Here is a 16,544-nt window from a genome sequence, read left to right as displayed (position 1 = left end):
GCCATTGGGACCAACTTTATTGTGGCTCACATCGCCTCGCTTTAGGGAGCAATCCCCTGCCTCCAATTCTTGTTCTCATCCATCTCACAAGGTCACAGACGAGCCTGCATAGGGATCAACTAGTCCTGGCTTTATTCTTGTTCATGACTTACCTGGGAGGTAAGATTTTTCTTCTCTCTCTCCTCAGCCTCTAGCTGCTGGAGGACAGAGCACCTCACCTCCATAGAACAAGAAGGTCAAATACCCAGGAGAAACTAGTGCTGCCTGACCCCTCGCAAGCCACAGCTCAGCAGGGGAACCAACCTGGGCACAGGCAGGGCGGTAGTGGGTGACAAGAAGGGTGGGCAGGGGTAAGAGGGTGGAACATGTGTCTACACAGGCCTTCTTCCTGCCTTCACTCAGGCCGGGGCCTAGAGCCTTGTACTGCAATGGAATTTCCTCCAGGCAAGGTGTGGTACCTGCTACCTCCAGTAGGGGTCTCAGGTTCCCCAGCCCTGAGCTATACTCACACATGTGGAGCCTGTCAGAGCGGGCCTCCCACTTGTCATTCATCTCCTGCCTTCTGGACACCACCTGCTGCAATTTCTCCCGGATCTGTGGGGCAGAAAGGGGAAGAGCCCAGGCTTTAGCGATTCTCCCTACTGTCCCAGGCAGCCACACACAGCTTCCAAGAGCAAGCTTGGTCACACAGTCCTAGATTCAAGTCTCGGCTCTGCTACTTGCCAGTGTGTGGCTTTGGGGTCATGACTTCATCCTTCTGAGGCACCTGTGAGGTGTCTCACCTGTGAAGTAGAGTTAACAACTCGGAAGTACGTGCACATGTAGGTACCGAGCAGGTATGGGCCTGCTCTCCTTCAGTGAGCATCCACCTCCCCAAAGCAGGGGACAGGTTCCTATGGCTCCGATTTCTGGCCTGAAGGCAGGCACCTCAGCTCCTTGGAAGCATCCCCTCCTCCCCGTTCAGCTCCCTGAAGCTGCTTGGCCAGCAAGCATGGGCCAGGAACAATGAGGGACTCACCTCATCTGAGGCCTGGTGTTGCCGCTGAAGCAGGGACTCCCCGAGTTCTAGGCAGGTGCTAAAGTTCTTGGCTCTGGTGTTGATCTCAGCTTTGATGCCCTGGTGATACTTCAAGAGCAATTCCACAGAGGAGACATCCCTGGGGACAGGAGGGCCAGAGCAGAGATGCAGTTGGAGAGACAAATTGGGCCACTCAGACCTGCCTCAAGGAGTTGGTCCCTATTCTTTCTTCTCTCTGGCTAGCCTGCAATTCCTCTTCTGTCTCAGTCCCAGCAGTGACACTGGCATTTTAGTGTCTTCATTGGTCAGTGGCTCAGCAAGGTGAAGAGGTACCCCAGTGATGCCTGGGGAATATGATTTGACGGTAAAAAGGAATAAAGTACTGAATCATGTTTACATGGATGAGCCTTTGAAACAGGCGAAGGAAAGAAAGCAGCCACGGGAGATAATGTACTATGTGACACCATTTATATAAAACTTAGAGAACAGGTCAACCTAGAAAGACAGAAAGTAGAAAAGCAGCTGCCCCAGGGGCTAGAGTCAGGGAGCACAATGATTGACTACACATGGGAGTGGTTTTGTGCGTGCACATATACACGTGTGTGCGTGCGCGTGCATGTGTACAATCATATGTGTGTGTGTGTGTGTGTATAGTGCGTGTGTGTGGTGATGATGAAATATATTAACTTAGATTGTGGGCAATGATCGCATAATTGGGAATATATGAACACCACAGGATAATACACTTTAAATAGGTCAAGGATGGCATATGAATCATATCTCTGAAAATGTTAATGTGTATGGTGGCGGGGGAACAGAGGGACAGAGAGAGGTCATCAATACTGGCTGCGGCAGAGGTCCAGCCCCACTGGATTTCAATTGCCCATGAGTCTGACCTGGCCTCGTATGGACAGTTAACTTTATATTGAGTTTTAGGGGAGTGACCGTGACATCCCAGTGCTGAGGAAGAATGGTCTGGAGCCTGTCCACCTCTGGATATATGAGTCACCTGTTTTCACTGATAGTGGTCATGGTCCCCTTGGAGAATCTATACGACCTTTTACTTTGAAAAGGTCAGTCCTCCCAGCAGATGATAAATCACTGTGTTTCCATCCGAACCCAATCAGGTCTCTGGTACCCCTCAGGAACTTCCATTCACTGGGACCATCCCTCGGGGGAGGAGCCTTGACTCTCTCAGGATGTACGAGAGCAGTGGTTCTCAACCTGTGGGTCACAGCCCACTGGGGGTCAAATGACCTTTTCACAGGGGTTGACTAAGGCCATCGGAAAACACACTTACATTATGATTCATAACAGTAGCAAAATTACAGTTATGAAATAGCAACAAAAATGTTATGGTCAGGGTCACCACGACATGAGGAACTGTATTAAAGGGTCGCAGCGTCAGGAAGGTTGAGAACCATGGTACTTGAGCATCCCTGAGGACACACCCCTCACCTGGGTCTCTCCTGGGTCTCGATCTGCCGGATGATACTCTCCATCCAGGAGAGGAGGTCGCGAACCATGCTGAAGAAGCGGAACTTGTCTGCTGTGTCCACCAGCTGAGCCCGGCGCCCAGCGCATGCATCAAGTAGTGCCTGCCAGGCCGCGGACACCTCCTGCTCCTTGCTCTGGATGGCATCTGCATTCTCTCCTGCATATGCTGTCTGCAGTCGGGTGGCCACATCCTGGAACTGCTGCACCTGTGGTTTTATGATGTGTTATTGGGAGTGCAACCATCTCCATCAGAGTCCTCCCCAGGGTGCTACTGGGAAGCAGGCTGCTACAGGATAGGGTCCCCTGCTCTAGCACCTCTGCCTGCCCAGGGCATGTGCTAATCTCTGGCCCAGGATTTGAGAATAGGAGGGTCTGTCTCAATTCCCCTTGGCCTTCTCCGGAGTGCAACAATGAGAGACTGCGCAAGCACGGTCCTAATTAGCTCTCTTCCTCTTTAAGGCAATCCATCCAGAGGTACTACTATATCCCTGCTTCTGTGATGCGGGAACCAAGGCACAGGGATGCTAAGTGGGCAACTCCAGGTTCCTCCCACTAATCACAGGGACAGCTGGGACTGGACCTGTACACTCGGGTCCCTGGTTCTTATTCACCCCCATGCTCCCTCTTCAAAGATCCTTTGACTGGGGCCCACGCAGGGACAATGAAGCCTCTCTCCTCAAGCCTCAATGCAGCTATACCTGTCTCAGTAGTTCTGACACCCCAGATACAACAGTTACATACCAGACCCCACCTCCAGCAGGAGGACAAATCCCTAAGATAAACCAGGGGTCCAGCTTTGTCGGTGTTCTCTGAACCCTGCAGAGCCAGCTTAAGACTGTACAGTAGCCCAACTCTCCGTACTCCACTGGAAGCCTGGGGAGCTGGCAGCTGGAGTCCCTTGCTTAATCCTTTCTACCTAGTCAAGCTCAGAGAAATCTAGAGAGTCTACAGAGGTTCCTCAGGGTTTGCCCCAGTCATCAGGGAGTGGATTTAGGCAGAATATTTTTTTCATTATTCTAAATAGATTTTCTCTGTAACTTTGGAGCCTGTCCTGGAACTCACTCAATAGACGAGGCTGTTCTTGAACTCACAGATATCCACCTATCTCTACCTCCCGGTTGCTAGGATTAAAGGTGTGTGCCACCACCGCCTGGCAATTCAGGCAACTCTTAGGGACTCTAGAACCCCGTGAATGGCAGCCCTGTCTGATAGCTAACTAAACATGAGGGATCTTGAGCCAGGGCACTAGGACCTGCGTTCAGGCTCCACTTTGAATCTCTTATTTTCCAGGCAACCGTGACCCTCTCTGCCTCATTGTCCTTGTCTGCAAACACACCGTGAGTGCCTCCTCAGAGGCGGCTGTGAAGATCCAGCAACTGCGCACATCACTTGAAATCATACCTAGTACTGACACAGCACGGCTGTGCTCGCTAGTAAACAGTACACAAGCCAGAAGACTGCAGCTTGCAGCATGACTCCTGAAACTAATAAATTCCCGAGAGCTGCTGGGCTCTGTCCTGTGCTGCTGGCTGTCCAAGGAAGAGAAACCAGGAGAAGGTGGTTGAGATGCCTACAGGTAGGAAGCGGGTGGAAGGTACCTGCACACCCAGGAGGTGGAGCTCCCGCTCGAAGGCGGTGTGGACCCGGTGGAAAGACTCAGCCGTGCTGGCGTCCAGCCCCACATCCTCGGGCAGCTCTCTGTGCTTCTCATCTATGAGGCCCAGGATCTCAGTGCCTGTGTAGAAGTAGCGGTGCCGGTCGTAGGAGGCAGCCAGCAGCTGCATGCGGGTGTCAATGAGCTCCAGCAGGTCGGCCCACATGTCATTCAGTCCATCCTTCCACTCGGCAATGGTGGCTGCCTCGCTGTGGCCGGCGTCGATGAGCCGCTCGATGATAGCATTCACGTTGTCTACCCGCTCCTGCCCGATCGCCCCTGTCTCCCGGGCGAAGTCTCGGAACTTGTCACGGAGCATCTGAACACAGGGTAGACAGAATGTGGTTAGCTGAGCGCAAGGGCGCGTGGGGTCACTTTGTCAGGTTGCCACTGTGGCCACCTGGAGCTGGCTGTCACATGCTCTCCAGGGTCCACTGTCTTTCAGTTACCCCCACTGGCGTGACCGCATCTCTGCAGTTTCTCCCACTTGGCAGGGGAGGGGACAGGTGGGTCTGGGGTGACGGTGGCCTCTGTCTACGAAGTTAGAGGAAGGCAAAGAAAGTAAGAGCTGTGGGTACTCACGGTCACGTGGTCAAAGTCTTGCCCCATTTCCTGGGATGAGGCCACCATCTCTTTCTCTGTAATCCACTGCTCCAAGTCGTCAGCCTCTCTCTTGAGCTGGAACAGGTGGTACATGTTCTCCAGCTTCCGCCTGCGCTCCTCAGCCATGTCCTTCAGCCCCGCATACTGCTTATCTACTTGTCCCTGGAGCCTGATGATCTGTTCCCTGGGAGCCAAACCAAGAAATGCTTTAAGGAAGGTGACCAAGACCCGAAGCATGGCCTGGGGGAGCCTTCTTGCCTAGCAGGTTGTGAGATCACAGGGTCCATCTCAGTACAACGAAACAAAATACAATAGAAGAACCCAGAGTAGCGGGCTTAGAGGTGACGACCTACTCTTCTCCAGACCCCAGAAATTACAACGGTTTTCCCAGGAAAAGAACTGGGGAGAAAAGGAAGCACACCCCCATCAGGAGACAGCAGGGTTGTATTGGAATTCTGTCCCAGTACCCCCCCCCCATACACACACACACACACACACACACACACACACACACAGATTCACAGATTCAAGTACAAAGCATGGATCACGGATGAAGCTTCAGAAGGAGTGATTCCAATTAGCTCTCCAGATAAGGATAGAACCAGAGATTCAGTTCTTGGGGTTCCCTGGGAGATGTGTGGGGTGACTGCCCAGGAAACACAGTGTGTGTTGGGAGGTGTGTCCTAATATCCTAATGGTAGCTGAGGAGAGGGCCATGGCTGAGGCAGCCTGTGAAGTCTGGGCAGTATTTAGTTACCTGACTCCCACCTAAGAATTTGCTGCAAGACCTTCAGGTCTCTTAGGACAGGGTAACTCTTCAAAAGTGGCGCTCCCAGTTCACCAGGGGCACTCTGACCCTGACCTTTCTATAAATGCAGTCTTGGGGGGCCTACTTTGTATGACTTCTGTGCACAACCCAAAGAATAAAATGAAATAGGGACAACCAGTAGTTCAGAGACCTCTAGTTCTGCGGAAACCGGTCCCATTTCTTCCCCCTTGGACCTAAAGGGACCCTGGTTTGATTTCCACACCCGGTCGTATCAGCCCAGGGGGCACACATACCCCTCAGGGTGGCCTGCAGACAGCAGGTTCTGGGCGCGGCCGGCCAGCTGCTTGATATTCCGCCCGTACTCCTCCACCGTGCGCTGCTGCCGCAGGTGCCGCTTGAGCATCACGATAGCGCCCTCTTCATCCTGCCAAGCAGCAGTGGTCAGCACCAGAGTGCCGTCCCACCACACACCATCCACCATCCGAGCGCTGCCCCACCTGACTCTGTTCTTTGGAAAGCTAAGGCCGAGCTCTGGGGAGCCCAGCTGAAGAGGAAAGCCTTCATGCCTTCCCTTCCTGTTCCTGTGACTCCTAGGAGGGCTGTTCTGGGCTCCTCTCTCAACTCCTTAGAGTCTTACTTGGTATCTGCTTTGCCTTTCAAGCCCAACCCCAATAATCTGTCCCTCGGAAAACATCCTAGGTCCTGGGAAGCTGGCTCAGAGGAGGAAACCTATTCCTCTGAGTCTCCCCAAATGACAATGGCTTCTCTGGGGGAAATAACTGGGTTATTGCAATCTTGAGAGACCCCTTTATATCCTTTGTCACCCCATCTGGTAGCATAGCTACAATATACCATGAAGAGCCTGGGGTGGAACACCTACTGGTGGCGAGTGGCAGACCTGTAGGATGTTCTTAATGAGGTGGGATGCCCTAAGGGGTACCACAGGAGAGCAGGAGTCTGTAGGTTCCTACACACCCATAACCTGCAGGCTTCCCAAGTGCCTGCCCACCCCAACTCTGTCCATCCGCTCAGCACTCTGGCTGGCAGATTCTGCCATCCCAGCATACCTTAGGGGGCTCGTCAGAGAACACATAGAGCTCCTGCTCGCCGATCCAGGCTTCCGCCTCGCCAGCATCCAGGTAGTACTGCTGTGCCTCATGGGCATCCCGCAGGCGCTGCAGCCGGCCAGCTGCCGCCTCCCGCAGTGTGTCCCACGAGCCCTGCAGATGCCCCAGGCGCTCCTCGACGTCTTGGCAGTCGATCTCTGCCGCCTTCACCAGCTGCTGCCCTCGTTGTAGCACATCCTCCACCCGTGGGGCATGGCCCAGGATCTCATTCTGCAGGGTCTGCGGCCAGAGGAAGGACTCAGAGGCAGAGCCTTCTCACCGCAGGAGGATGCAGAGGGAGACCCCTCCCTCCCTCTCCTGCCAGAGCAGAGCAAGTGATAGCCTTAACACTGTTCCTGAGAAGTTGGTACAATGCAGTGAAGACAGGGCTGAGACTAAAGCACAGATCTTGCTGATTCCACAGTCTTTGTGTTTTGAAAAAAAAAATCTTAAAGAGATTTTTATTTATTTTTTACTTGTGTGTTTATCTGTGTCTGAGTGTATGCCACATGTGTGCAGGTACCCTTGGAGGCCAGAAGAGGGCACTAGATTCCCTTGAATGGGAGATACAAATAGTTGTGAGCTGTCTGATGGAGGTGCTGGGAACTGAACTCAGGTTCTTTAGGAGGGCAGTAAGTGCTCTTAACTGCCAGTCACCTCTTCCTTCAGTCCACCCTCCCCCAACCCTAGCCCCACACTATTTGAGACAGGGTCTTATGTAGCTCTGGACTGGCCTTGAAAGCAAGATCCTTCTGCTTCCATCATGCTCAGAAACTGGGGTTACAGGTATTCACCACATGCTCAGTGTATGTGGAGCGGACTCATGGCTTTGCACATGCTAGGTGAAGTTCTACCATCTATGCTGCATCTGCAGGCTAAACTGTGTTCTAGACGACTCCCTATAGCTGCATCCTCAGGCTAACCTGTGCTCTGGACCACTCCCTATAGCTGCATCCGCAGGCTAAACCATGCTCTGAACCACTCCCTATGGCTGCATCCTGGAGCTAGATTCCAGGTGTCTGTGCTAGGGGAAAGAAGAAGGACTTCAAACTGGCCAACTGCCATCACTAGCATTTTTCTTTGTTTGTTCCAGGCAAAAGAACAAACTGATGGCTACCCCTCGGGGAAAGCTTTGGCTTTTATTTCTCTCCATTTTCATGTCTCAAATCTGAACTGTGTATTATTATTTCTTGTTTGAGCCCAAATGGCCCTTTCCTTGCTCTGCAGTAACTGGATTACATTTTTCTTCAGGACGCCCAGATACTTGATTCCCTTTCTGGATCCTAGAGACCCAGGCTTGCTGTAGCTTCTGTGTATACTCCTAGGTTCCTTAGACCTGTTTCCTCCCTCTTGACAATTTCCTCAAACCCTTTAAAATCATTTAAAGACAGGAGCCCTGAGGGCAGAGTGTGAGCAGACCACCAACTTCCAGCACTTAAACATACACGAATAACAAACAATGTGCATGAGAAGTATGGCTGGAGTGTGTATCGTACTTTACACTCAGAATCTTGCTTTCTGGAGAAAGGTCTGTGGCCAACCCCAAGCCAGGCATGAAGCTACTGCGATCCCACACAGCTGGCTTTCTTAGGATTTAGGCTCCCTCTGCAGCCCCGACAGGGAAAGTGCTTGGTGCCTGCCTATAATTCAGAATTTCAGCAGGAAGTACCTAATCTGTTCTAAGAGAGTGGATCAGCAGATGCTTGCTTCTGGGACTCAAGGGTCGAAATTCATTGGCTCAAGGGGTTGAGCCTCACAGGGATGGTCACGTGTCCAGAAGAACAGGGTCTATATACCCCCAGGACACTGCATATGCCAAGCTTAGCCCCAGGAGAGGGCTAGGCAGTGCTTCAGTGCTGGTGGCATCCTCTTGGGAGGCTACCCAAAATAGGACGATGGCAGCACATTGACCCCACCCCTTCAAGCCAGGCACTCATTTGAGCCTAGTAGAGTCTGGTGGTCCCAAATTCCCAAGTAACACGATGCTTCCTTCATCTGTGATCCTCCCAGAATCCGCTCTGCAGCCACTTTAAGCATTGCCCTTTCTGCATTGCAACTTCCCATGAAGTTAGGGGACTGAAAGCAACCATCAGGAGCAATAATCTGCTGTCACCAGCCTTCTGCACAGCAGCTAGGCTGACCCCCTGGGGGCCAGGCTGGAACAAGCAGGGGCAGATGCACTGGTGAGGTGGGACTCACCTGGTTCTTCTTCATGAACAGCTGCACAGTTTGCAGATTAGTGCCATAGTCAGCGGACTGAGCCAGTGGCAGCCTCTCTTCCACCCAGAGCTGCAGAGACCAGAAGGCAGGAAGACAGCTGAGGTAATATTCCCAGACAGCTACCCCTTTCCCGAACACCCTCAAAGAGCCAGACAAGGCGCTACCTGGCTCTTCCCAACACCCTCATTCTACAGACAGATGTTTCAAACTAGGTTTCCAAATAACCTGCTCCCTTTCCCAAAGTGGGATCTTGATCCCACGGTCTGACTGACCAGTACTAACAGTGACTTGTAAGTTACCATTAACAAAGGACCTGTCCTGATTTTTCTATTTAGTGCAATCTCCAAAGCAACCCTACGAGGTAAGGGCAAGATGGCCAGTCATCCGTTGCCAAGATTTCTCTGGACAGCATCAGCTAGCCCTGTGGTATCTGGCACCTCAGCTCTATGGGGAGAGAGGCTGTAGCCCACGTACCGTCTCATCCTCCAAGTCCCGGCTGATCTGTAGCTTGGCTTTGGATAATTCCAGCTGCTTCCTCCTCCTCCCCAGAGGTTCTAGAAGATCTAGGAACCGCTTCTCGATGCTCATGTCTGTGTCTCCTGCCTCCGCTCCCAGCGAGGGTGCCTCAGCAAAAAGTTCTTCCAGCTCCTCCTTCCGCAAGTTCACTTGGTCCTCCACTCGCTGGGACACAGGGACCAGTGTCAGTACTGTCTGTGACACCTGGACAGGGGCTGTCCCTCCACCCACCCATCTCCCATCCACTTTTAAAGTGCAGCCTCCTCCAAGAAGTTTCCATGGCTGCCTCCCCACTTCTATTTCGCATGCACCTTTTTACTAGATTCCTGCCCTGCCCATTGCAAAAGGGTAGGAGCCGGCTTCTGAATCAGGAGCCATTTTTTGCAGAATACCAACAGAAGGAGCGCTTACTTTAAGGCTTCAGGTTGGCTCCCTAAGATCCCTTCTACTCCAACACTCTGAGTCTACCGCCTCTTCACATGCCTTCAACTTAGCCAGCATCCGGTTGACAGTGGTCAGATCCTTGCCCAAGTCGTCTGATCGCAGCTGGTCCTCCATGGCGCCGATCCATTTGTTAAGGTCTGCGTGGGTCTGCAAGCGCAGGTCGGAGCTCCGGGCAGCCGAAAGCTGTTCAGTCTTCGCCTTCGTGGTCGTCTGCAGCTCATCCCAGAGCTTGTGCAGGGCATCCAGCCTTTCTGACACCACATCCTTGAACTGGGGCTTCTCTTCCATCAGCTGCCTCCCTTCCTGTGGGGGAAGGAGAGCTCACTCTTGGTTTCAGTGGCCTTTGAGGGGCCCCACTCCAGGTGTTTGCAAGAGAAATCCTGAAGGGAAGTTGGTAAGGCTAGGAATTGACACAGACCTTGGGTGAGGCGCCACCCAAACACCCTTTGAACTCTGCAAGGCCGTGTGGGTCAGGGAGAGCAGTGTTGTTGCAAAGGACTCAGAAGGATCCTAGTAAAAGGGACTGATACTCAAAGAAAAATTCAAGATTCATTTAGGAGGCAGGGCTGCTAACACAGGTTTATCACTCTAGCACTCAGAAGGCTGAGGCAGGAGGATAGTGAGCTGAAGGCCAGCCTGATGTACGAAATGAACTAAAGTCTAATTCTAGCAACTTAGTGAGACCTTGTCTCAAAAAAACAAAACAAAACAAAACAAAACCCAAAAAACAAAATGGGGGGGGGGGAGAATCTAGGTATAAGGTAGAGGTTTAATTCCTGGTTATCCCTCCCCTAGGAAATAAAAGAAAAGAAAAGAAAAGAAAGAGAGAGAGAGTAAGAAAGAAATAAAAAAGAACATCATAATCCATCCAGGAGTCAGGTATAGAGGTACACAACAGTAATCTATCAACTCAGGCTGAAGCAGGGAAGATCATGAGTTCAAGGCTATCCTGAGCTACAGAGCAAAACCCTGTCTCATAAAACAACAACAACAACAATAATAATGAATAAACTAACAAATAAATCAGATCCAGGTAGCCATAGCATGGGAACCCCTTACAAGTTCCAGAAGTAGTGTGTTTGCCTCAGGAATAAGTTGGTCATTGGGGCTGCCTGACCATGTTTCCCTGTATAAATGTCTGTGGTTTGGGTGTGGAGAGTAGAATAGAACTTGGCTCTAGGCAAATATTGTATTAATAGCGGTCAATATTATCAATGACCTCACAATTGCCAAACACTATCTTAAATGCTTTATCTGTCTACAAGCATGCCATGCCCACAACTCAATTGTTAAGAGCTATTGTCCCCATTTCAGAGAGGAAGAGCTGAGGGCAGAGAAGAGAAGCCAGTCTGGCTCCCGAGGCTAAGCCCTAACCACTTGGCTTCAGGCGGACACTGGGCCTACTTCTTACTAGACAGCCACAGCGGGGAGAGCCATGATTCCCAGGTGTAAGTCCTGCCACACTCTGGCCTGTGCCACTGGAAAGCCCAATACAGAGAGGCCCCATGTTTTCATCCTCAAGGGCAGTGAATAGCTGCTTCCTCTTGGTTTTGCCCATCCAGACAACAGGGAACACAGTACTGGAAGGGTAGCAGAAATGACTGCCCCCTGGCTACTGGCTACTGAACCCTAATTGTTCTCACCGGGTTTAACGAGTCTAGCTACAGCAGGAACACTAAAGCCTTCATTACTGTTTAGAGCAGGTTGTTTTATTTTCACTGCCAAGTTCTATACAGTACAGCAAGCTTCGGGACTGTCTGTGTCATGAATGCCGCTCCCGCCTCGGGAGCACATCTGAGCTCATTCCTCTACTTACTGCATCAATGTTCTCAAGCCACCCTTGATGCGAAGCCAGTTCTGCCACAAATGCCTGGTGCTTCATCCATTTGTTGTGAAGGTTGCGTGCTTCGTCATAGGAGACATCAGATGATGTCAGCAGTTTGTCATTGATCCAGAGAGTAAGCTGCGGGCAGAAATGGTAAGCCCTGTTTCCTGAGTGTACCACTTTGGCAAGGCAGGATCGTGAGTCTCCCACCACTAGCTGCAGGGTCTCCCACTGCTAGCTGCAGGGTCTCCCACGGCTAGCTGCAGGGTCTCCCACCGCTAGCTGCAGGGTCTCCCAAGGCTAGCTGCAGGGTCTCCTACCGCTAGCTGCAGGGTCTCCCAAGGCTAGCTGCAGGGTCTCCCACTGCTAGCTGCAGGGTCTCCCACGGCTAGCTGCAGATGGAGGTCAAGGGGATACCCATGTCTTCCTCCCTAGAGTGTGTGTGGTTCTGAGATAGTTTGCTCTTTCCATAGTTCCAGGCCCTAGAACAAGGCCTGAGATACTGCAATAACTCAGTATATTCTTACTAGATAGATAGGTGGATAAATCCATCCAGACAGTGGGTGATAAATAATTAATAAACACCAAGAAGATGCTACATCAGGAAGAGGTTAACAGCAATGACAATTAAAAAGGGGAAGGGAAAGTTGTGTGTGCAGTATTTCCAAGATGGCTGTACCAAAGGCAAAGGCAAATGGAAACAAAGTCATATGGATTGAGAGGAAGTCCTAAGACGAGAGCAAGTGGGGTGTCAGAGACAGACCCATTCATTGCACGTGGGGAGTTCCATCAGCAGACTTTCCCCTTAAGGCTTTTATCCATCTGCCCTCAGGGGGCCTAACAATCTGTTTGTCCCTGGGCCCAGAATTAGTCCATAATTTAAGGACCCAGGACAAAATGAAGATGCTCAAAAGTATTAACGGATGTCAAGTCAGCATCACCAGGGCATTATAATTGGGTCCTTTGTGGGATGCTGTGTGGATGGAAACATGGATCAGACATCCTTGCACGTAGCCCTGTCTAGACCCTAGGTCGTTCCAACCCAGAATGTTCTCAGACCACTCTTGGAGAACATGGTCCGAGATCGGGTAAATAAAAGGGTGACTTCAGACTTGGGGGTTGAGAGCAGAGAAGAAGTGTAGAATGAAAGGCTGCAAGGAATGTCAAGCTGAGTACCCCGAGTCCCCAGCTCATGAGATGTCACTAGTCTTGGGTGAGACAGGAATCCTATGGCCTCATTCTTTCGAGCCCTTCAGACTGAAATCAAAGAAACACCCAACTGTTGGCCTCACCTCCTTGCAGTTCTGGAGGAAGTTCTGTAACTCCAGGTTGTCTTTTAGGAGAATTGTAACCTCCTGGGCCTTCTCATTGTTCTTATTGTGCCTGAGAAGCCAAAGGAAGTCACACTAGCACCAAGTCTGGCATCCTTGCCCGGCACCCCAACCCCAGTAGCACAGGGCCTCACGGTCCTTGGGGTGGGGAGTACCTGTCTTCAATCAGCTGCACCTTCTCTTTGATCTTGTCCGAATACAGGTTGCCCTCAGCCACCAGCATGTTTCCAGAGTCCACAGGACTCAAGACCTTCTGGCGGTTGTTCTCCATAGACCCTAAGAAATCTTCAAACTTTCGGATCCCAGCCTCCGCTGCTGCCAGGGAATCTGGAGGCTCTAAATGAGCCAGGGTGTATTCCTGTTAAAGCAAGGTTTCCAGAGGAGGCCTGAGGATGGGCTAAGCGAAAGCACCACGGGCAGCTTGTGCAGGCTGCAGTGCACCCTTAGAGCAGGGCAAAGAGAGTGTTCTACTCCCCAGGCGTGGCCTTCCATTCCCACCTGAGGCAGGGCGCATGGCCAGTGGTGAAAACTACAGGGAAGGGCAGTAATGCAGGGCAAGGTTCACTTCTCTAGCTTCAGAATGGCCCCAAAACAAGACAGTTTGGGACATACGACCAGAAAGTGACACGAAGAGGAAGGAGCAGAGGATTTCCTTTAACAGGTGACCACTACTTCACCACTAGTAAGTCTCCCAAGGGAATCCTGTGCCCAAGCCCTGTATGCTTCTCCCTACCTGGTTGCTGAGGATGGCTTCAGCCTGCTTGGCATCTTTCTGGAACTCTTGGAAGCCCAGGCACTGGGTGAGGGAGTGCCCTCGGCTTTCCCACATCCGGCGCAGAGCGTCCCAGCCAGTATCTAGGCCCTCTAGCCGCTGACCCAGAAGCTGGTACTCTGGGTCCCTCTGGCCTTCGATCACCTTCTCCCCAGAAGCTTTGACCTGGTGGTAATTGTCTTTATGCGCATCAATCTCTTCCTTAATGGCTGCATGCTGCTGTAGGAGCTGCTCAACCTCCGGGAGTGATTCAGGCATGTCCTCAGAGGCCACTGCCTTTTGGGCCATCGACAGCCAGGCCTGGAAGTCATCCAGCTCCTGCAGGAAAGCCTGCAGCTTGCTGGCCTCACCTAAGGAGAGCTCCTGATCTTGCAAGGCATCTTGCAGGCCCTTCCACAGCTTCTCAACATCTGCTTGCCTCTGGCCAATGTCCTCTTTCTGTTCAGGGTGTGACTCCATCAAATGCTGTGACTCACGTTGCAGCGCACTCACACGGTCCTGGATGGCCAGCTTATCCCGCTCCAGCCCTAACAACTTCCGTTGGATGGAGATGACCCCCGCCAGGTCCTGCCCCAGGTCCTTGATAGACTCCACAACTTTCGTCTTGTCCACGATCCACTTGCTGGTCTCCTCACAATCCACACAGTAGTTGTTCACCCGAAGAGCCGAGTCCACAGCCTCTCTCTGCTCCGACACCACGGCCTGGAAGTCCTGCCATCTGCCAGAGGAGACAAAGGCCAAGGGGACCCAGATACCATGCTGTCTTTAACTCTTCCCACAGAAGCCCCTTGCCCACATTTCTTACGAGTCTTCCCCACAGACCTCCTGTTACCCGCCATCCCCTAAAACGTATCTACCTATTGTGGGTAAACAAAAATAACTTGTCCAATTTTACTCAAGATGTACTGATGAATCTCTGTCAGCCAATGATCTTTAAGAGGTGGGACCAGGTTAGGGCATGACCTTTTGGGTACCCAGAAAAAAAAAAAACCCACTGGCCGCCCAAGGTTTGCTCTGTCTCTGTGGTTCCCACGCTACACAACTGAGGTTGGACTTCTCGTTCCTGTTTCGTGAGTTTGTCCCTTATAATAAAGAAAATATAATTGGTTTATTTTGTAGTTAGCCTGGGATTCTTGGACCTGCCTCTGGCAACAATATATCTATCAGAGAACCAGAATTCCTTGATTCTCAAGAGTCAAACAATGATATGATCCTAGCTATATGTAATGTTCAACTAGACTTTAGGTAAACATGAATGCCCTTGGATCTGCGATGGTTAGGCTTTTGGCTAGTGGGAAGGTAATATGCATTTAGTAGGAACTGTGCTTTGAATGTTGTCCTTTGCCTGAGCTGGAAGTATCACATGCAGTGATATTTCATTTGTATTTTAATAAATAAAGCTTGCCTGAAGATCAGAATGCAAAACAGCCACACTAGTCAACGCTAGTCAGCCACACAGGCCAGGCAGTGGTGGCACACACCTTTAACCCCAGCAGCCACACTAGTTAGCCATAGAGGCTGGGCGGTGGTGGTGCACACCTTTAATCCCAGCACTAGAGAGGAATATAAGGCAGGATGAGACAGGAACTCGCTCTCCTTCAGTCTGAAGATTTCCTAGAGGTAAGAGCTCTCTAGTGAGTGGCTTGGCTGATGTGCTTTTTCTGATCTTCAGGTTGAACCTCCATATCTGTCTCTGGGTTTTTATTATTTGTGCTACAATCAGGTATGGTACTGTGGTGGTGGTGGGCAGGGGCAGCAGGCTGCAGCTCCCAATCAGCCGTGTGACCACAGGTTAACAACCAACACTACAGACTGACAGGTTGCTAAGCGAGGTGACTGGCAACTTTGAGCTGCCAAGACTGGTCTCTGACGCTTGGTACAGTGGGCCTCCTATTTTAGTTTCCAGAGCAGCTAAGACTAGTGCCACAATGCATGACCATACGTGTGTGTGTGTGTGTGTGTGTGTGTGTGTGTGTGAGAGAGAGAGAGAGAGAGAGAGAGAGAGAGGGGTATGTGTGTGCATGTGTGTATGGGGGCATGCACTCCTGTGTGCATATGTGAAGGCCACAGGATGATGTCAGGTGTTTTCCCCTTCCCCCATCTTATTTTTTGAGACAGTTCCACACGAGACCCGATGCAGTTTTGGCTAGGCTAGCTGCCTGTCTCTGTCCCACCCCATCCCCATGCTGGGAATACAATTACACTTATATTCCCTGGTTTTTATGTGAGTGTTGGGGATTTGAACGCAGGTCCTCTTGCTTGCATAGCAAGCTCTGATACCCACTTGCCCCCTGCAAATGCATTTTCTGCTTATGATATGGACAACGTACAATGGGTTTATTGGGTTATCACTCCATCGCAAGTCAGAGAGCATCTGCATACAATTTCCCTAGAGTTTTAGAAACGTTGGAAATATCTAGAAAGCTCACAGTATTAACTTCAAGAATGCTTCAGGACAGTTCTCAGCTTCCCTTCAGAGAAGTTTGAAAATGCTCGAGGCTACATTCAAAGTGCCCTAGGGCCTGAAAACAAAAATGAGAGAGGCCTGGCGAAAAGAGAAGAGAAGGAAAGAGAGGAGAGGAGGACTCCAGCTAGGACTGTGATGACAATGTGCAGCAATATCAGTCTTCAGGTGCGACGCGGCTATGAAATGGGAGATACGCCAAGGTCTGGCATATGTCCTGGAGTCCTTCAGTGAGTCTTAGAGAGCTGTCCACCTGCCACGCAGACCACTGAGTCCACGCTTACCCACCTCACAGCAGAAGAATCCGTAGCACACAAGAGTAAAC

At 51.3% G+C, this 16,544-nt stretch overlaps 1 protein-coding gene across 2 annotated transcripts in view; it reads right to left on the bottom strand.

The window, feature by feature from the left end:
- Sptb (spectrin beta, erythrocytic) overlaps nucleotides 1-16,544 on the bottom strand; it is a 128,702-nt gene that overhangs the window by 19,055 nt on the left and 93,103 nt on the right. For both annotated transcript variants that reach the window (XM_041658187.1, XM_041658188.1), the window contains exons 16-29: nucleotides 13,717-14,473; nucleotides 13,139-13,341; nucleotides 12,945-13,035; nucleotides 11,644-11,790; nucleotides 9,867-10,130; nucleotides 9,342-9,548; nucleotides 8,847-8,936; nucleotides 6,609-6,887; nucleotides 5,835-5,965; nucleotides 4,752-4,956; nucleotides 4,114-4,488; nucleotides 2,477-2,721; nucleotides 1,019-1,157; nucleotides 510-594 (exon numbers count right to left, since the gene is read on the bottom strand). In XM_041658187.1, the coding sequence (XP_041514121.1) occupies nucleotides 510-594; nucleotides 1,019-1,157; nucleotides 2,477-2,721; nucleotides 4,114-4,488; nucleotides 4,752-4,956; nucleotides 5,835-5,965; nucleotides 6,609-6,887; nucleotides 8,847-8,936; nucleotides 9,342-9,548; nucleotides 9,867-10,130; nucleotides 11,644-11,790; nucleotides 12,945-13,035; nucleotides 13,139-13,341; nucleotides 13,717-14,473 (3,218 nt within the window). The remainder of the gene's footprint in view (nucleotides 1-509; nucleotides 595-1,018; nucleotides 1,158-2,476; nucleotides 2,722-4,113; nucleotides 4,489-4,751; nucleotides 4,957-5,834; nucleotides 5,966-6,608; nucleotides 6,888-8,846; nucleotides 8,937-9,341; nucleotides 9,549-9,866; nucleotides 10,131-11,643; nucleotides 11,791-12,944; nucleotides 13,036-13,138; nucleotides 13,342-13,716; nucleotides 14,474-16,544) is intronic.

The sequence above is a fragment of the Microtus oregoni genome, unplaced genomic scaffold (assembly GCF_018167655.1).
Source record: "Microtus oregoni isolate MIOR12 unplaced genomic scaffold, Mior012 000009F_ref0000495, whole genome shotgun sequence".
NCBI lineage: Eukaryota > Metazoa > Chordata > Mammalia > Rodentia > Cricetidae > Microtus > Microtus oregoni.
Note: the sequence above shows the minus strand (reverse complement) of the source record. Positions and strands in the feature narration are given on the sequence as shown.